At 44.8% G+C, this 15,201-nt stretch overlaps 1 protein-coding gene across 1 annotated transcript; it reads right to left on the bottom strand.

Moving 5' to 3' along the window:
• Positions 1 to 3,938: 3,938 nt before the first annotated feature.
• On the bottom strand, positions 3,939 to 15,000 carry LOC144148088 (acyl-CoA Delta-9 desaturase-like). The gene is made up of 5 exons (XM_077679681.1): positions 14,833 to 15,000; positions 13,796 to 13,970; positions 6,224 to 6,354; positions 4,911 to 5,116; positions 3,939 to 4,527 (listed from the first exon to the last, which is right to left on the bottom strand). The coding sequence occupies exons 2-5, from the start codon at positions 13,959 to 13,961 to the stop codon at positions 4,077 to 4,079; spliced, it is 954 nt and encodes a 317-aa protein (XP_077535807.1). The 5' UTR covers positions 13,962 to 13,970; positions 14,833 to 15,000; the 3' UTR covers positions 3,939 to 4,076.
• Positions 15,001 to 15,201: the final 201 nt, after the last annotated feature.

Raw genomic sequence — 15,201 nt, 5'->3', positions numbered from 1 at the left:
ATGTCACTGAACAATATACAGGAATGGTGCCTGAAGTGGTAAATGACTATTAGTCTAAAAAAAAACTGTTTCAATGACTATAACCCGTACAAAACATCCATTGGATTTTCGATATCATGTCGGTAATTGTTTTTTAGACTTAGTGTCCAGTTACAAATATTTAGGTGTTGTTTTCACTTCTGATTTACAGTGGAATGAGCATACGGCGTACATTACAAATAAGGCAATGAAAAAGCTCGGCTATTTGAGATGAACATTAGGAATTCAACGAAGGAAGTGAAGTTAGTAGCCTACAAAACTTACATTAGACCCATACTAGAATATGCCGTGCCTGTACGGGACCGACCCGTATACGCGAACGAACATTGACAAACTAGAAAGAGTACAGAGAAAAGCCGTCAGATTTATTTTTAATTCTTATAGCTGGCGCATATCCCCATCGAGCCTCCTTCAGGCCACAAACTTAGAGAAATTAGAAATGCGACGTCACTGCGACAGGCTAAAGTTATTCTATTTAATATAGTACCATGATAAACTTGGCATAGACAAGGCTAACTACCTCACAATGATTGATCACCGCCCGACGCGTTCATATCACGCGATAAAAGTTACATTTTTCTTGTCGCAGAAACGTATTTAAGTATTCCTTCTTTCCTCAAACAGTCGCTAGTAGGAATTCCCTACCTCAGAGTACGGTCTAATGCCCTACTGTGGAAATATTCATGAGAAACCTCTCAATTTAAGTTGCTGTCTCATTGCTATTGTTTAAGTTCTTCCTTAAGGGCATATTTTATGCTGCTGAGTGCTAATTGCTGCATCTGATTTTCATGTTCTTTGTGCCGTAGTGATTTGTTGTCTGCAAACTATGCCTTTCAAAACTGTCGTGCGCGTATCGTGTTCTCTTTTATGTGAACAGTGTTGCCGTTTTTTCCCCCTCAGCGATGTGTAAACATTTGCCTCAGAGTACATTTTTTGTTTTTTAAAATTTATTCCTTGTGTGGCAATTTTCGTCTTAGTGCCGTGGTTTCCTAACTGCAAAGAGTTGCAATCTGCCCAATTTTCTGCAGTGGCACGTTAAAGTGTCATGCGCGTAAAATCCTGTGCAGGTATGCACTTTCTTTGTTGAGTCTTTCCTTTTCTTTGACAAATATTGTCAATGTATTTTTTATATGTTGTATTTATATGCATCCAGTTAACTTATTGCGTCGTTCGGAATGTAAACTTGTATTCCCACTCCTGCCTAAGGCCTGGCACTCAGGCTGGCAGTATTCAATAAATAAATAAATAAATAAATAACGCACTTCTGGTGATCCTCTGCCAAATTCTACAGCGCAGCTGTTAGTTGCAAGGAAAATCACAGTGTACCTCGCTCGCTCGGTACCGACTCGTTATCATTGTGGAGGATGGGAAGTTTCAGCTCGGGTTTTATAAATATAAAATGCTTTTGCCAGCTTTGCCAGTTCCAGGAATCAAATGAGGTCGTACTGCTTCCAAAGCAAGCACTGTACTCCCGATGAGAAGGTATGGCCTATTAAAAGATCAAGGAGGCAGACCAGAAATCAATTGTGGGTACATTTCTAAGAAAAATGCTAAGACAATCTGCAATGGTAAGAAATCTTCCATTGCTGCCCTAAACTCGTGCTCACGGTACATGAAACATAGCCATGACGTGGGGGGGTACTGCTTGAAATGGCTTGACAAATCTTAGATCAGGAAGGTCACCACCCAAGGGCCATAGCCAAATGGCACATGTTCACGCTCTGAACTAACTAATAGCTAGACTATGCATGCCACATGCTATGAATGCAAACTTGTTCGCATCTCAATTAGAAGATTCATTTTTGCAAGTCATGCACTTGACGACCTTCCCAAAGAAAGGTTAACTGCTACGTCTGTGTAGCTTGCCGCAGCCTCACAATACAGAAGGTGCGTTGCACTGTGAAACGACGCTTCGGTGTCAATTATTAGGCAAGCCAAAATTGCCCACAGCTGAGCTGAAATTGCAACACACCTGCGATTGTCTGCTAGCTGTTACAGTGAAAGTGCAGTATGGCCCACGTCTTCGTTTAAAAGGCTTATGGTACCGAGGGCTTTTACCATTCATTAGCAAGACAAAAATTACTGAAAAATAAAACTTCGTGCACAACAGATTGCCCTAGGGCCAGACTGAAGTCTGAAAGCCTTCCCTAAAGCAAGCTTCAAAGGTGACTTATTTCTTTTGCAGATGAAGCCAAATTTAAATTTATCAAAACAGAGGGTGCTGAAGCTGTGAAATATAGCGATATCTTTTGAGTATGAATTATTAGCGAGCACCGTGACGCATAAAAAGAGTTTAGTGCTTCGGAATGTGGCAAAGAAAAATGTGCAACATATTTTGCCATTTTTATTTCTTGTCTAAAATGTGCAATTTAGGAATTTTCAGCAGTTCCAAGCTGAAGCGTGCCAAAGTACTGCAGGTTAGGGAAGACACACCGAAAAGTTACCTTTTTAGTAGTAGAAAAACAAAGGTTACAGATGGTGGAAAGAACAAGACCAGTGCTTACACCGTGCCAGTTAAACTGGGCATGGCATGACCACTCATGAATGGCTTTGCACACAACCAGGCAAGTGACAAAAAAACTGAAACACTGTGCGAAGTTTCTGTGGCTGGTCACATTTCTCGAAAGCCCAAGTCGAGGCAATCCAACATAAAAACAGACAAGTCTTTTTTTTTTTTTTTTTTTGGCAGAGGGAATTTATAATAGGAGTTTTTTTCCACACAGCTAAACAACAATTGCCTACTGGACTTGTTTCAGACCTGGAAATGTTTAATTGTGCACAGGGTACTCAGTCACTTAGCTAGTACAACATCACAAGACAACAGTACAGGGTGCATACTATCTGTTTGAACATAAAGTGCTCATAACTTGTGGCCAGACAATTGTAAATTTAGGGTCAACTGCCTACTGCAGTGGGGAAAGAAAAAGAAAAAAGCCTGCATGCAGTTCTGTTAGCACAGATTGTACGTCAGCTGTATTTTCCTCCCATCACAACTGGTTACAATAGTTTAATTCGCATCATGGCAAAGTGTAGACTATGTGACTCAAGTAACTTGGCACTGTTTAACACCTGAACAACAAAGCTCGTATATTAAACAAAAACTCAAATTGGCCGCTCAGCACCTTCATCCCTGCTGATAAATCACTGCTAGCCAGTTACAGCAGTTTCAGAAGTGAACTACATCACATACTTCAGACAGTTATCACAGAACAGGAAAACATCTCTTGCAAAAGCTTTCGGTGGCTGATAAGCATATGCAAAGCAGTTAGGTGTAGTGTCGTATGACAATTCCAGGAGGTCTGTGAAATGCATGAATAACGCCAGAGGCTAAACCTGAGATGCCCCCACTCGTAGATTTTGCCCACAGAAGTTTACTTCCTATGATAACTGTGTGAGTGTTGTCTTACATTCTCCACTCAAACGACTGAGCCGTGTTCACTCTGCAATTAAAATGACATCGAAGGATGCCTCTGCGTCTTTTACCTTTGCCAACACCAAGAATACATACATTGTACAACAGGAGTTAGAAGAATTCAACACCAATTTGTGTACTCACTTCAACAAAGCACTTTTTCTACCTCTTTGCACAGCGAAGCCAGACTACCAAACTGAGTTAAAATGAATAGAAAGAACGCTGGAGTTTTAGACAACCAGTTCTTATTCCAATTGGCTTAGGTTTTAGTTTCCACTTGACATAAAGGAGTAGTGTTGCTGTATAACTTTCACCGGTTCTGAATGAGAGATGTTTAGCCGTGGAAATGCCGGTTGAAACGCACACATGCACACACACATGGCTGGACGTGGCCGCCAACCAGGGCTACCTTCCTTGACACAGAAATGCAAACACTCTCCTTGCCGCCCCTGCGCAGGAGCCGGTCTGCGTCAGCCAACCAATGACACTTCACGCTGCAACATCGACTATAAATAAGAAGTCCCACATGACGAAGAGGATTGGTGTGGTGGTTGTTGACTTGTCAGAGCACACCCACATGAAACAAAAAGTGCCCAAAATGTGCTCAAGCTGGGCTTGTGCCCCATCAGAAGCAGCGCGTGCCCGCGGTCAGGCCCCGGGAGCCGTCGCCCGTGCGTTCCATGCGTCGCTCCACCACGTGCGAGGGCACCTCCTTGCGGTCGTACACCTGGCCGAGCCAGGCAAAGAAGTCGATGAACCACGTGGTGGTGTTGATGCGGCAGCCCAGCTCGCTGGTGCGGTAGTCGTACGGGAACGTGTGGTGGTAGTTGTGGAAGCCCTCGCCGTGGGCCCCGACAATGGTCACCAGGTTCTGCCTCGGGCTGATGTGGCGGTCGTACGGCCGGTTGCCCCAAATGTGCGCCGCGCTGTTCACCAGCCAGGTCATGTTGAGCGTGAAGCAGTAGCGAGTCAAGGAGCAGATCAGGAACGAATGCCACAGCGTTTCCCCCCACAGCCACCAGGGCAGCACAGCAGGAAGGATGAAGCAGATGGTAATCATCAGAGGCAGGTAGTACCTGCGCAAGAGGCACGCGCAACCCAACTTAAAAAACAAAACAAATAGAACCGTCAGAAATGACTGCCCAGCAGGGCTGTCAATGTTATGTTACTCCTAAACTGTCCAATCAAGTGTGCCTAATAGCTAAGGTATTGTGTTTGAGGCAAAGTGCTCCCAATTTATATTCAACACATTTTTGCACACGAGTAAGGGTGAGACGTACTGCCTGCCATTGCTATAGCTCATCTCGGCACATTCTCAGTGCACAGCGTTTGGTTAGAGTGTGATATTGCAGAACTGCAACACCCGAGATTGCCTCGCCTTACGCGCTCCTACACATTCAAAGCACCAGGAATGCACCTAAAATGGCTAGTGCCATCTACCGGGCGTAGCTGCGCATACCTCCTCTGGAAGCGGACAATAGGGTCAGCCAGCACGTCGCTCATGTCGATGCCTTTGCCCTTTTCGCGCACGTCGGGGTGCTTGCGCACCAGGAGCCAGCCCACGTGCGAGAAGAAGAAGCCCCGCGTCGCATCGTGTGGGTCAGCAGTTGTTTCAGAATACTTGTGGTGCATCCGGTGATCCCTGGCCCAGTCGTAGATGTCATTCTGAAACCAGAGTGCCTGGTCAGCCGAGGCAACACATCCGCGCTAGGCTATGCTGCTTGTTTCACAGACATGACTTCCTTCCTTTTGACAGCACTACAGCTTAAACAACCCTGTAACACTTTCCTTTTAAATACTCTGCAGGCTCCACGTCTCTTCTTCGTGTCATGCAGAGGTAGACACAAACAGAATGACTATGGCCGGTGCAGATATTAAAAAACGTTACTAAATTTTCAGGTCTAAAAATGCAAGCAAACAGAGCACCGCTCTCCTCTCGACAATCCAATGGTTGCAACGCCCCAATGACGTGATGCAGAGGGACCAGTGACAATGGTGAAAAATGTGATGTTCCAAAAATTCTAAAACAATGGTGGCCTGGCCTGGGAAATCCCCTTCTGCCCTTGCGCTACAACTCACCAGCATCCACAGAATGTATAAAGCACATTCACTGGCGAAATTCTCACAGCACAGCACCATAATACACCATGTGGAAAGAATAAGCAATCAGTGCAAACAAGCACTCGAAGCAGGAGAGTAATGTCTGCACTCTGTAACTATTTCTACTTTATTTGTTCTTTTGTGTGTCTATAGTAAAGTTAATGTGCCTACCACAAAAAAATAAAAAGTAAATAAAAATATTATTTTAGGCTTATTTAGTTAATAAACGGCACATAGCATGCCCAGCCAATCATGGGACACTATGCTGTGTTGTCATATATTGAGGCCTCGCATCACAATGGGCAACACAGTCAGTGCCACATTGGCTTGTATATTTAGATCTGAAAAATTGAACAACATTCCTATTTCTTTACTCTCCTCGGTCACTCTTTTTGCGTCGATCTCTGCGTGACACGAAGAACAGATGTAGCACCCAAAAACTAGTTGAATAATAATAATAATAAAAAAAAAGCATCGCAAGGGTGCTTTAATGGAAGTAGCAGAATGTGTTTTGGGCAGGTGCACCGTTCAGGCCATACCAATTTCTGCTTTGCATTCGTTCACACCAAAGGATTGGAACCAATGACTTGCTTGTACCATATGTAGTTTTACATGCATGCCCTTCTTCCAATGCCTCGCTTATTTTCTTCAGCATGTTTGCCACGACCTCACCTGGAATGCCATGGTCTGGAAAATCATCAGCATAATACGGTAGGGTGTCTTGGCCTTGTATGATCGGTGAGCCCACAAGCGGTGAGAGCCAGCTGTTACGCCAATTCCAGACACCGTGTAGAACAGGTATGCTGGAAAATAGGCACACACACAGATGCTTTATAGTAACGTACTCAAATAAGGCAGCGTACCACTACTGCTCTTGAAACTGCCACCCTGCTATGAAAAAGATTATGCACTGTCCTAGCTGCTCAACAGACAGCCCATTTCCTTCTAGGTTTCTTATTTTTTTTTTAATACGAAAATACAGTGCAGGCCATATATAATGCAATCGCAAAAAGTGCTAGACTGGATATAATTCAGGTTTTAGTAACCCCCGAGGTTTGCCTTCCGCAGAGCTCTATGTAAAGCACACTTACCCAGAGCACGACACTGGTTAGTAAACATTACAAAACACAATGCCTCCCTACCACAGATTCCAGTCGTGTTTCAGCTTCGATTTCAGCCAAGTGTTTTTCCTTGGTGTTTTCCTTCAGCAAAAGTGCAGCACACTATATAGTCACATGCGTCAGCATGGGTGACGTGACTGGCTGCTGTCGGTGCGTCCAGGCAGCAGCCAGCACGAGATGTGACATGCTGCATTTTGCACCGATGACGACAGTTTCGTCACCCAGAATGCGCTTCATCCACACCTCGACACTGTGACTGCAGCAGAGTGTGGCTAGCTCGCTGTTTTGTGTCATGCAGGAAACTGAATTGGTGCATACGTCGAGGCAGTGCGGTAGGGCACGCTACGTCGAATGTGTTGAAGTATAAAGGGGTTGGTTTTCGTGCCAATGTGACATGACGAACCTGATGTTGCCGATATCAACCGCCGCTCTCTGGTGCACGCGCTGGGCTATAAAGGGGCCTTAATATGTTAATACGCCATAGTGTGAGCTCCCTCTTCATATGCGTGATGCATGCGCTGCTGTGTATCTGTGCCAGGTGCAATACAGTCTTTCTCATCGCTGAGTAAGATAACGCCATCCCGTTCAACGCTTAAACGGCTCAAGCGTCCTTCATTAAGTGCATTTTTAAGTTTCTAACAGAGGCCCAAATTTTTGCACCTCATTTCATATCATGCATAGTTACAACCTGGCTCAATATCAATTACACTTTTGTGTAGTCACCGCACCACCTTTATAAAAAATTTTTTTTGGCACTCTTTGCCCTTTGCTAGCCTTGCACCATTAAACTGCCAATCATCATCATCATTTTTGCTTCAGTCCTGGGTTCTCAGGGGGCTTTGTCCGCTTGCCGCTTAAGATGATTCGCCCTGCAATCAGCTTCTGCCTAAGGCTTTCGAATGGCTTCAATCCATCCCCTAAGTGTTGCATCGCTGTTCATTTCTGCCTGTCTGTTCACTTGCTTGGCTGCGTTCTTCTTCTTCCGGTACTTCATGTGCGGTGTACTGGCATGGATGGCCCCCTTCCTCTACTGCAGAGTTTAGGCTCGTGCTATGGAACGCCTTCTCAAAATGGAATGCTTCAAAGGCACGTTAAGAGCAGTTTCACTGTTATGGATACTGACGACAGATTTTTCACTCATTGGGAAATTTATTGCTTCCACAAGAGAAAGCTGAGGGATGGTGGGCTCTCTTCTTCGCCACCCTAGATTATCTGTCAGGGGGAGATCATTTGCACCACAGCAAACACCTCAGGTCAGCCACTGTACCTACGGAAGTCCTGTCTAAACGCTTTCACGAAATTCTTTCTCGGCACAAAAGCAGTTCCAAAACCCACCCTCGGAAAGCTCCAGAAAAATGCAGCAGGGTGCACTCATCTAATTGTAATCCTTCAAAATGTTATTCTCCTGACTTGTAGAAGCCACCAGAAATCCTCTCTGTCATGTGGTCACTGCTGACTAATCCGTGTTAATGCTACTGTGCCTCCGTCATAAAAATAAATAAACTTTAATTCTGCCCCGTCTGTCTCCATGTGCAATTATTTTCTGTGGGGGTAATCTGTTACAACCTGTGCACGAACACGAGTTTAAGTACTAATAGGAGCGTAATTTGATTATCAGATTCACAGTTCTCATGTTCCTCTTAAAGTTGCAAATTTACAACATTGCAAAATTTCCAAAAATTATGGGTGTGAAAACAAATGGTTTTAAAATACCAGGCAAGCTCACACATGAATTTAAGAATGCACCCTTTATTTAGCCAAAGTGAGTTAAACCACTAATTAGTTCAAAAAATGTTCATGATTAAAGCTTAAATTAATTAATTGGGAGGTTAATCAATGAATTCTCCCAACAGAAGACACAACTGAACTACTACTAGTTTTTTTCTTCTTTTACAAAGATGTTTGACAAGGACAGACTTCGCTGAAATTCTTAAAGCATTCATTATATATTACAGTTTTCAATTCATTACAATAATTGAATTTTCATTTCACTGAGCTCAGCTCGGCTGCAGCTCAGCTGCACTTCGCAACCATCTGTCGTGTGCCAAACTTTCCAATGCCAAAGAGCACATGTGAGCTGGGACCGGCTATAAGGTTGCCACCTTTCCCTTACAAAAAAAAAAAAAAAAGGGGGGGGGGGGGGGGGGGCTTTTAGGGGAGGGGGCGACGTGGTATATAGAAGGTTGAATTTCTGTTGGAAAAAAGGCATTTTTACATGCAATGCCATTTATTGTAGCGCTTTCGAAGAGAGAAATCAACATAATGCTTGTACTGAAAGTGATTGAGACTGTTATTGCTCTGAATGTGCTGCACTGAAAAGTAACCGTCCTTGCTGACCGCGGTGGCGGCATTTAGTTGCGTTGCTCCTCCCCTTGGTCGCCCTCTATCTCAGGGAGTGCACTCGCCCATGTTTTTTCTCTGCTCGCATGTCTTTGCGCGGTCTGTCGACACATTTATCGTCGCAGTTGGTGAAGTAACGCCTATAAAAGGCCGAAACAGAAATAATCGCGGCACAATGGCCAGAAAACCGAGCAATGACGACCGGTTTTATGTACGGACCAGCAACCGGCCCGCTGTCTAAAAAACCGGTCGGGCCGGTCCAAAATCGGGCAGGTGGCAACCCTAACCAGCTAGAACAAGCTGGTTGACGGTTAAATTTCCAGCTAGGAACAGTTCGTCCCATCTGGGCTCAGCTCACACTTGCTCCTGGGTGTTGTCTACACGACACTCTATGCAGACTGCAACTCCCAGGTACATTGGATGAACAAACAGCCCACACATAAGGTCGATGGGATGGCGGAATGGTGTGACCCTTGCATTGTTTTCCTGCAGTGCTTACTGCATGAAAACATGCCCTTATGGTGCATTGTCCAAAGGCAAGGTGCGTATGCGACTGACTGAGATGAGGCAACAGCTTTGACCACTAAATGCAACTTATCTTGTTCCTGGCTTTGTGAGTAACAAATTGAAACACATCACCCACAAGTACGAAGAAGCCTTCCCCATGAGGAAGCTTCCACACGAAGCCTTCCTCACCAGACAAGAGGGGGGACGGGACACACAGGCGCTGACACTCAACTGAGGTTTATTGCACTGACGTCTGGAATATAAATACGGGAGATATCAAAGCAACAAAACAAGGGAAAGGAAACATAAGTGATAACACAACAGCGAAACTGGTCATGACAACACTGCCCCTGCACGCTTACAAACTGTCAGAATAGGTGATTTCTCTTGCCGGTAGTGTTACGGAAGGGAAGGTTACACATTTTTATTCTTTGCCATTTTCCTTTTTTTTCTGGCGGACTACCAGCAAACGAAATCACCTATACTGACAGTTTGTAAGCAATGCTGTCATGACCAGCTTCACTGTTTTGTTATCGCTTATGTTTCCTTTCCCTTGTTTTGTTGCTTTGATATCTGCTGTATTTATACGCCAGACGTCAAAGCAACAGACTTCAGTTGAGTGTCAGCGCCTGCGTATCCTGTCCTGCTTTCATCCTTGTCTTTTGCACTGTAAATTCAAGAATATGGAAAACCAACTTGCCCGAATATGTACAATGAGATGACATTTTACACAGTAAGCTACACAATCATCTGCTTATAATTACTGTTCCAGAAGGGATTTAGGGATTTCCAATGCTCTTGAAGTCAATGAAAAAGTAAACATAGCACTGTCTTTTTCTTTATGTTCAACCCTTACCAGTTCAAATGAACGCAAGAAAGCAACAGGCAAGCTAATAAACCCACCCCACTGAGGGAGACATACTGAAAGGGTCTTCTCCTGCGCTCTAAGGAAGAAAAAAAAAAGGAGAAAAAAACTGTGAAAGATGAGAAAATGAAAAAAAAAAAAAAAAAAACGCACATTTTCTTTTTTTATTGCAAATGTTATAAAAAAGTCATAACATACGTGGCACCCAGATTTCCCCAGCCGTAACCAGGCCCATATATGCCAGGACTGCTGCTAGATTGTCCACTACAGCCATACTTCCACTTACTTGAGGGGGCGGTTACTGTTAATACTCTGGACACAATCAGCAGCTGGTCACACTACATATCTTCCATTACAAATAAATTCAACTCAGGCACACGATCGTATGTTACACATATAAAAAAGAATATTGTTTCAGCCTTGTCAAAACAAATTTAAGTATGACATAGTTATTGACTGGTCGTAAGTTAAAGAGTGTGCTTAATTCGCCATGTCTACTATCGCCTACTGCACGGATCATTGGCTACTGAAATTGTTGAGGGAAGGGCATAGAGCATTATACTGCAAATATGCCAGTGGGGAATCTGGACCTAGTGTCTAGGGCAGCCGCGCATCAACCAGGAAGATAGCATAGGAACACCAGGATGCTCCATTCCTACTTGGCTCAGCTCACGGACAAGCTTAAAAGAGGTCTATGGCTGCACTGCAGTATTGTGGCTAAAAGATTACTAAAAGTTGTTTTATCACCATAAAAGTATTGCTAATGAAGGACTTGTCAGCCAGGAATTTTTTAAAAGCTATACAAGTAAGAATATGATTGATTTTTGATTGATTATGACGTTTAACATGCCAACACTACACAGGCAATAGGCGCGCTGTAGTGGAGGGCTCCGGATTGATTTTGACCCCCTAGGGATCTTTAACACGCTCCGAAATCTCGAACACATGGACATTTTCACTTTTTGCCTCCATAAGAAAAGGGAAGAAGTAAGAATATTGTTGCCCATGTTGCCGCTTCCATCGTCTGCTAAGTCTGGTGCTGTCTCCCTTTCTGCCTTGTCAAGGTGGCAGCTTTCACAATGACTCCCCACAGTACTGCTTACCTGTCTCGCACGATTAGGTTGCCTGATTTGAACAATAAAATATGAGCCCAGAAATAGCACCACAATGCATCAGAAATAAGTAAACAATTCTTTCTCGTCAAAGCAGCACATCAGAAACAGTGTATTCCCAATGAGCAATATATGAACAACAGATGTGGACAGAATTGAGCGCAAACGATATCCACAAAAAGCCAAGTCACAGGCCTGGCTTTGTAAGAATGGTACCCTTTCCGTAATGGCGCACAACAGCAGTGCTAGATTTCCCTGTAGTGTATGTTAACATAACACTGAATGAATTTGGCAGCGCTTTTTTGCCCCTTTGTTACTGGCACTTTATTTATTCCCATTTCTTTCTGAAATAAACGTTACTAAAGATTTGCTTCGAAATAACCAGTGGCCCAGTCAGAAGTGCCCATGATGGCCTCCCAATAGTGTATGCAGCATTTAATTCCGAGGAAAGCAGAAACAAAGAGAGAGAGAGAAAAAAACAATTACATGGGAATAAAAAGAATTCAAAGTTACAAACCCAAAACTTTGCGATCAAGTGGGCATAATCTACAGAACATGTCAATTGTATTGTTTTCTTCGTTTTTTTCTTTATTAAGGGGCACTGCAAAGTGGCCGACTGTCATAGCATCTAAACAGTGTATGCTTGGTGCACTCATTGTGACAGAAAAAGAATGATTGGAAGTCAATCTTTGATGATATGCAAAGTCAGTGCCCCCCCCCTCTATGACCCGCGCACATTGGTGACTGCCCAGATTTCAATTCTCACAACTGACTACCTCACCTCCTTTTGACATTTTCTTCCCTCATTCCTTATTTTTTTATAGACAGGCAGAAACTAAGCTTTCCTGCAAGAGTTTCCCAACAAAATTTACTGCACAAAAATAAATTTGGTAAGGCTTAAACTCCTTCCGTGTAGGAATGTGAAAGCAGCTAAACTGTTTTGGAGTAACGTTGCTGTATGCATTTGCTGCACAGGGGCTTCTCCGGGGGAAGCTGCTACAGTGTCATGAGCATTCATCGTGTTTTAGCCCGGGCACATGGCAAGCAGCATGCACACCTGGCGTGGAGCTTAAAGGGGTAATGAAAACAAAATACAAGTTTCTTTTATTTGAGAGATTTTGTTTTCTACAGTGTCCCCAGAGCTTGTCCAGAAGCAAACTATGCTTTATTAAGTGCAAAATTAATCAATTCAAGCTAAAATTTTGATTCTCACACCAAAACGTGTGTTTGAATGACGTTTGCAATGGCATCATAAGAACAGGTCTTTCGGCTAAACTTGGTGTGGAGGGCAGACTTGCTTACTGTTAGTCAACATAGATGGCGCCACCATACCGCAGTTGGCCATTTTCTGCCATTGCTATGTTTTTGACCGTATTTGTACCTGGCTTGTTTTTGTTCAGGGAGAAAATAATTGTTTTGTGAAACATGGTGCTCGCTCGACAAATATGGTCCCGTAAGACGCAGTCGCTTACACCAATAGGCCAGTGTCATCTGCGACAACCCCAAAGCACCGCAGGGCTGTGCAGCTAAAACAAGCATAGTGCGCACAGTAGCAACAGCAGTACGCATCAGTACTTCTATGTTTACGTGCGCCTTCATAACTTCCACTGTTTGTCCCACCATTCTTGCTGCAATAAAAAGAATGTGCCTTTAAATTTAAGTGCAAATAGCTCGTTCGGCAAGCTTAGAAGCTCTGCCTAATCTGAGTTTGCTTTTGCCGGCCTCAGCCAATCGTAGAGTTGGCGCGTATAACGTGTTCTGTTGTGGGAAATGAGCTGGCAGATTGCATGGCCACTCCCTCTTTTCCTAATTATACAGCTTATTTGAGCGAAGTTTACGTTAAAAGTAGTGTCAGCATGAGTCTAACGAGGCAATCTTTCAAATGAACCAAACTTGTATTTTGTCTTCATGGCCCCTTTAAATCTGCCATTTCTCGAAGTCCAGTATAACTGGATCAAACCAGTCTAATCAGAAGTGCTACCGAGGACCTTCCTTTGCTCAGCAGGCAAGTCCTACTGGACGACTGCTGCCACCCTCTCTGCTCCACCACACGGTACCATGCATGCCCAGGCGTTGCCTAGCAACGGAAGAGCACGGTACTTTACTTTGAGTCCTATTTCTGGAGTGCAGCGCGTGCTTGATGACATATTTACATCACCATATATCGATCACGCCACCGCATTTTCTCGTAATAGCACTTTCCCTAAACACACACACAAAAAACTAAGAAATCTCAGCTAGCCCGTGATGGCGCGCAGCCAAGCTGCGCTGCAGCACGTGCGAGCACGACGCGTCTTACCTGCGAACACAGTCTTCCACTGTACGGCGCAAAAGAGCACGTAGAAGCCGTAGATGGAGATCAGATGCAGGCTTCCCATGAGAATCACGTTACGCCACACTATCTCCATCTTGTACGGCTTTGGGGCAGTCCGCTGCTCCGTCACGGTCTCCGTCACGGTCGACATTGCTTCGTTCTGCACACAACACGGTGGGACTCGGTTACGCGAGTTACCAAAGCGCAAAAAAGATACAAAAGGAAAACATTCGGCAGCGCTAGTATCGATCAAGGTCACGGTGAGCACACAACCAAGCGAGTATCCGCAGTCCGTTTCTGCTGACACCTCTACCGACAAGAAACGTAACGAGTACTCTTGACAGCAAGTGCGTGCTGCCGATCACGGTCCTGTCGCCTTGTGGGAAAGCGATCGCACCGGTTTCTGGGCAGTGCCAGCCCATCCCACAGCAGCGGTCCCGCTGGACATGTGCGGACGCTCGTGCCGTGCGCCCAAAGTACATATTTTCGAGATAAATGGTTAAGTGAACAAAGAAAAAAAAGAAAGAAAGAACACAAATTAACAGAACAGCACCTGTACTGTAGTTTCTTCTGTTCTGTTAATTTGCGCTTTTTAACTTCTTGACAGTTCGAATGGACGTTTGACATTTCCTTGCCCACTAGCTTCGTTACATGCAAATAACGGTAAACATACGGTGGTGCACACATAAAAGTAAGCAGAGCAGCCTTACGGCTTGCTCACGCCGGTGCACGCTGTTCAAGCAAGGGCCGTCTATACAGACCTCGCGTAACTGGAAAGCACAGCGTGTAGTAAATTTACAAATAAATCGCAAAGAAAGCCAGAAAAAAGGTATGGACATCAATCGCCAACCGGCGGCAGACGAAAAGAGAAAACTCGAGCGTCAGGTTCCAGCGAAGTGGCTACAGCAGCACCGGCACATCCATTGAAACTCGTTGCGCCCAATTGGGCTTACTGCACTGTCGTCAGGCTCCGGGGCCATGGCCGGCGAATGCCATTAAGACGCCAAGAAAGCAGCACTCGCCTTTGGTTGATTCAGCCGCGCAAAGTATCCAATATGACGGCTTCCAACTCTCAAATTTCGCAGCTGTGCGGGAAGATGTGCGACACCGGTGGTTTGGCGATTCAGAAAGAACGGATCAAAGAAACCCGTCCATACACCGACCGACAACGCCGTGGAAGGGAAGCGAGATGTCACGTGACGTCTTCTTTCGGGCTTCTCATTGGATGAGCAGCGCCGGATGCAACGCGGCTCACCTCCGCTCCTCTGCCGTGGTCTGCCCGGCGGGCAGCCGGGAAGCAGACGACACTTGCTTTTGACGCTCGCAATGCGAGTAAATTATTTCCTTTGCGTGTTTCTGGCCGTCGAAAGCCTTTAGAAAAGCTTCTAGAT

The sequence above is a fragment of the Haemaphysalis longicornis genome, unplaced genomic scaffold (genome assembly GCF_048455015.1).
Source record: "Haemaphysalis longicornis isolate Haplotype H1 unplaced genomic scaffold, Haemaphysalis longicornis Haplotype H1 scaffold_1, whole genome shotgun sequence".
In the NCBI taxonomy this organism is placed as follows: domain Eukaryota; kingdom Metazoa; phylum Arthropoda; class Arachnida; order Ixodida; family Ixodidae; genus Haemaphysalis; species Haemaphysalis longicornis.
The sequence above is the reverse complement of the archived record's forward strand: the minus strand, read 5'-3'. Positions and strand labels throughout refer to the sequence as shown.

What these genes read in the sequence shown, in the direction of transcription:
- LOC144148088 (XM_077679681.1), bottom strand. Translation starts at nt 13,961, where the DNA reads ATGTCGACCGTGACGGAGACCGTGACGGAGCAGCGGACTGCCCCAAAG. An exon ending in GTGGAAGACTGTGTTCGCAG is followed by an intron (nt 6,355 to 13,795) that starts GTAAGACGCGTC and finishes CCTATTTTCCAG; the next exon opens with CATACCTGTTCTACACGGTG. An exon ending in TCCAGACCATGGCATTCCAG is followed by an intron (nt 5,117 to 6,223) that starts GTGAGGTCGTGG and finishes CTCTGGTTTCAG; the next exon opens with AATGACATCTACGACTGGGC.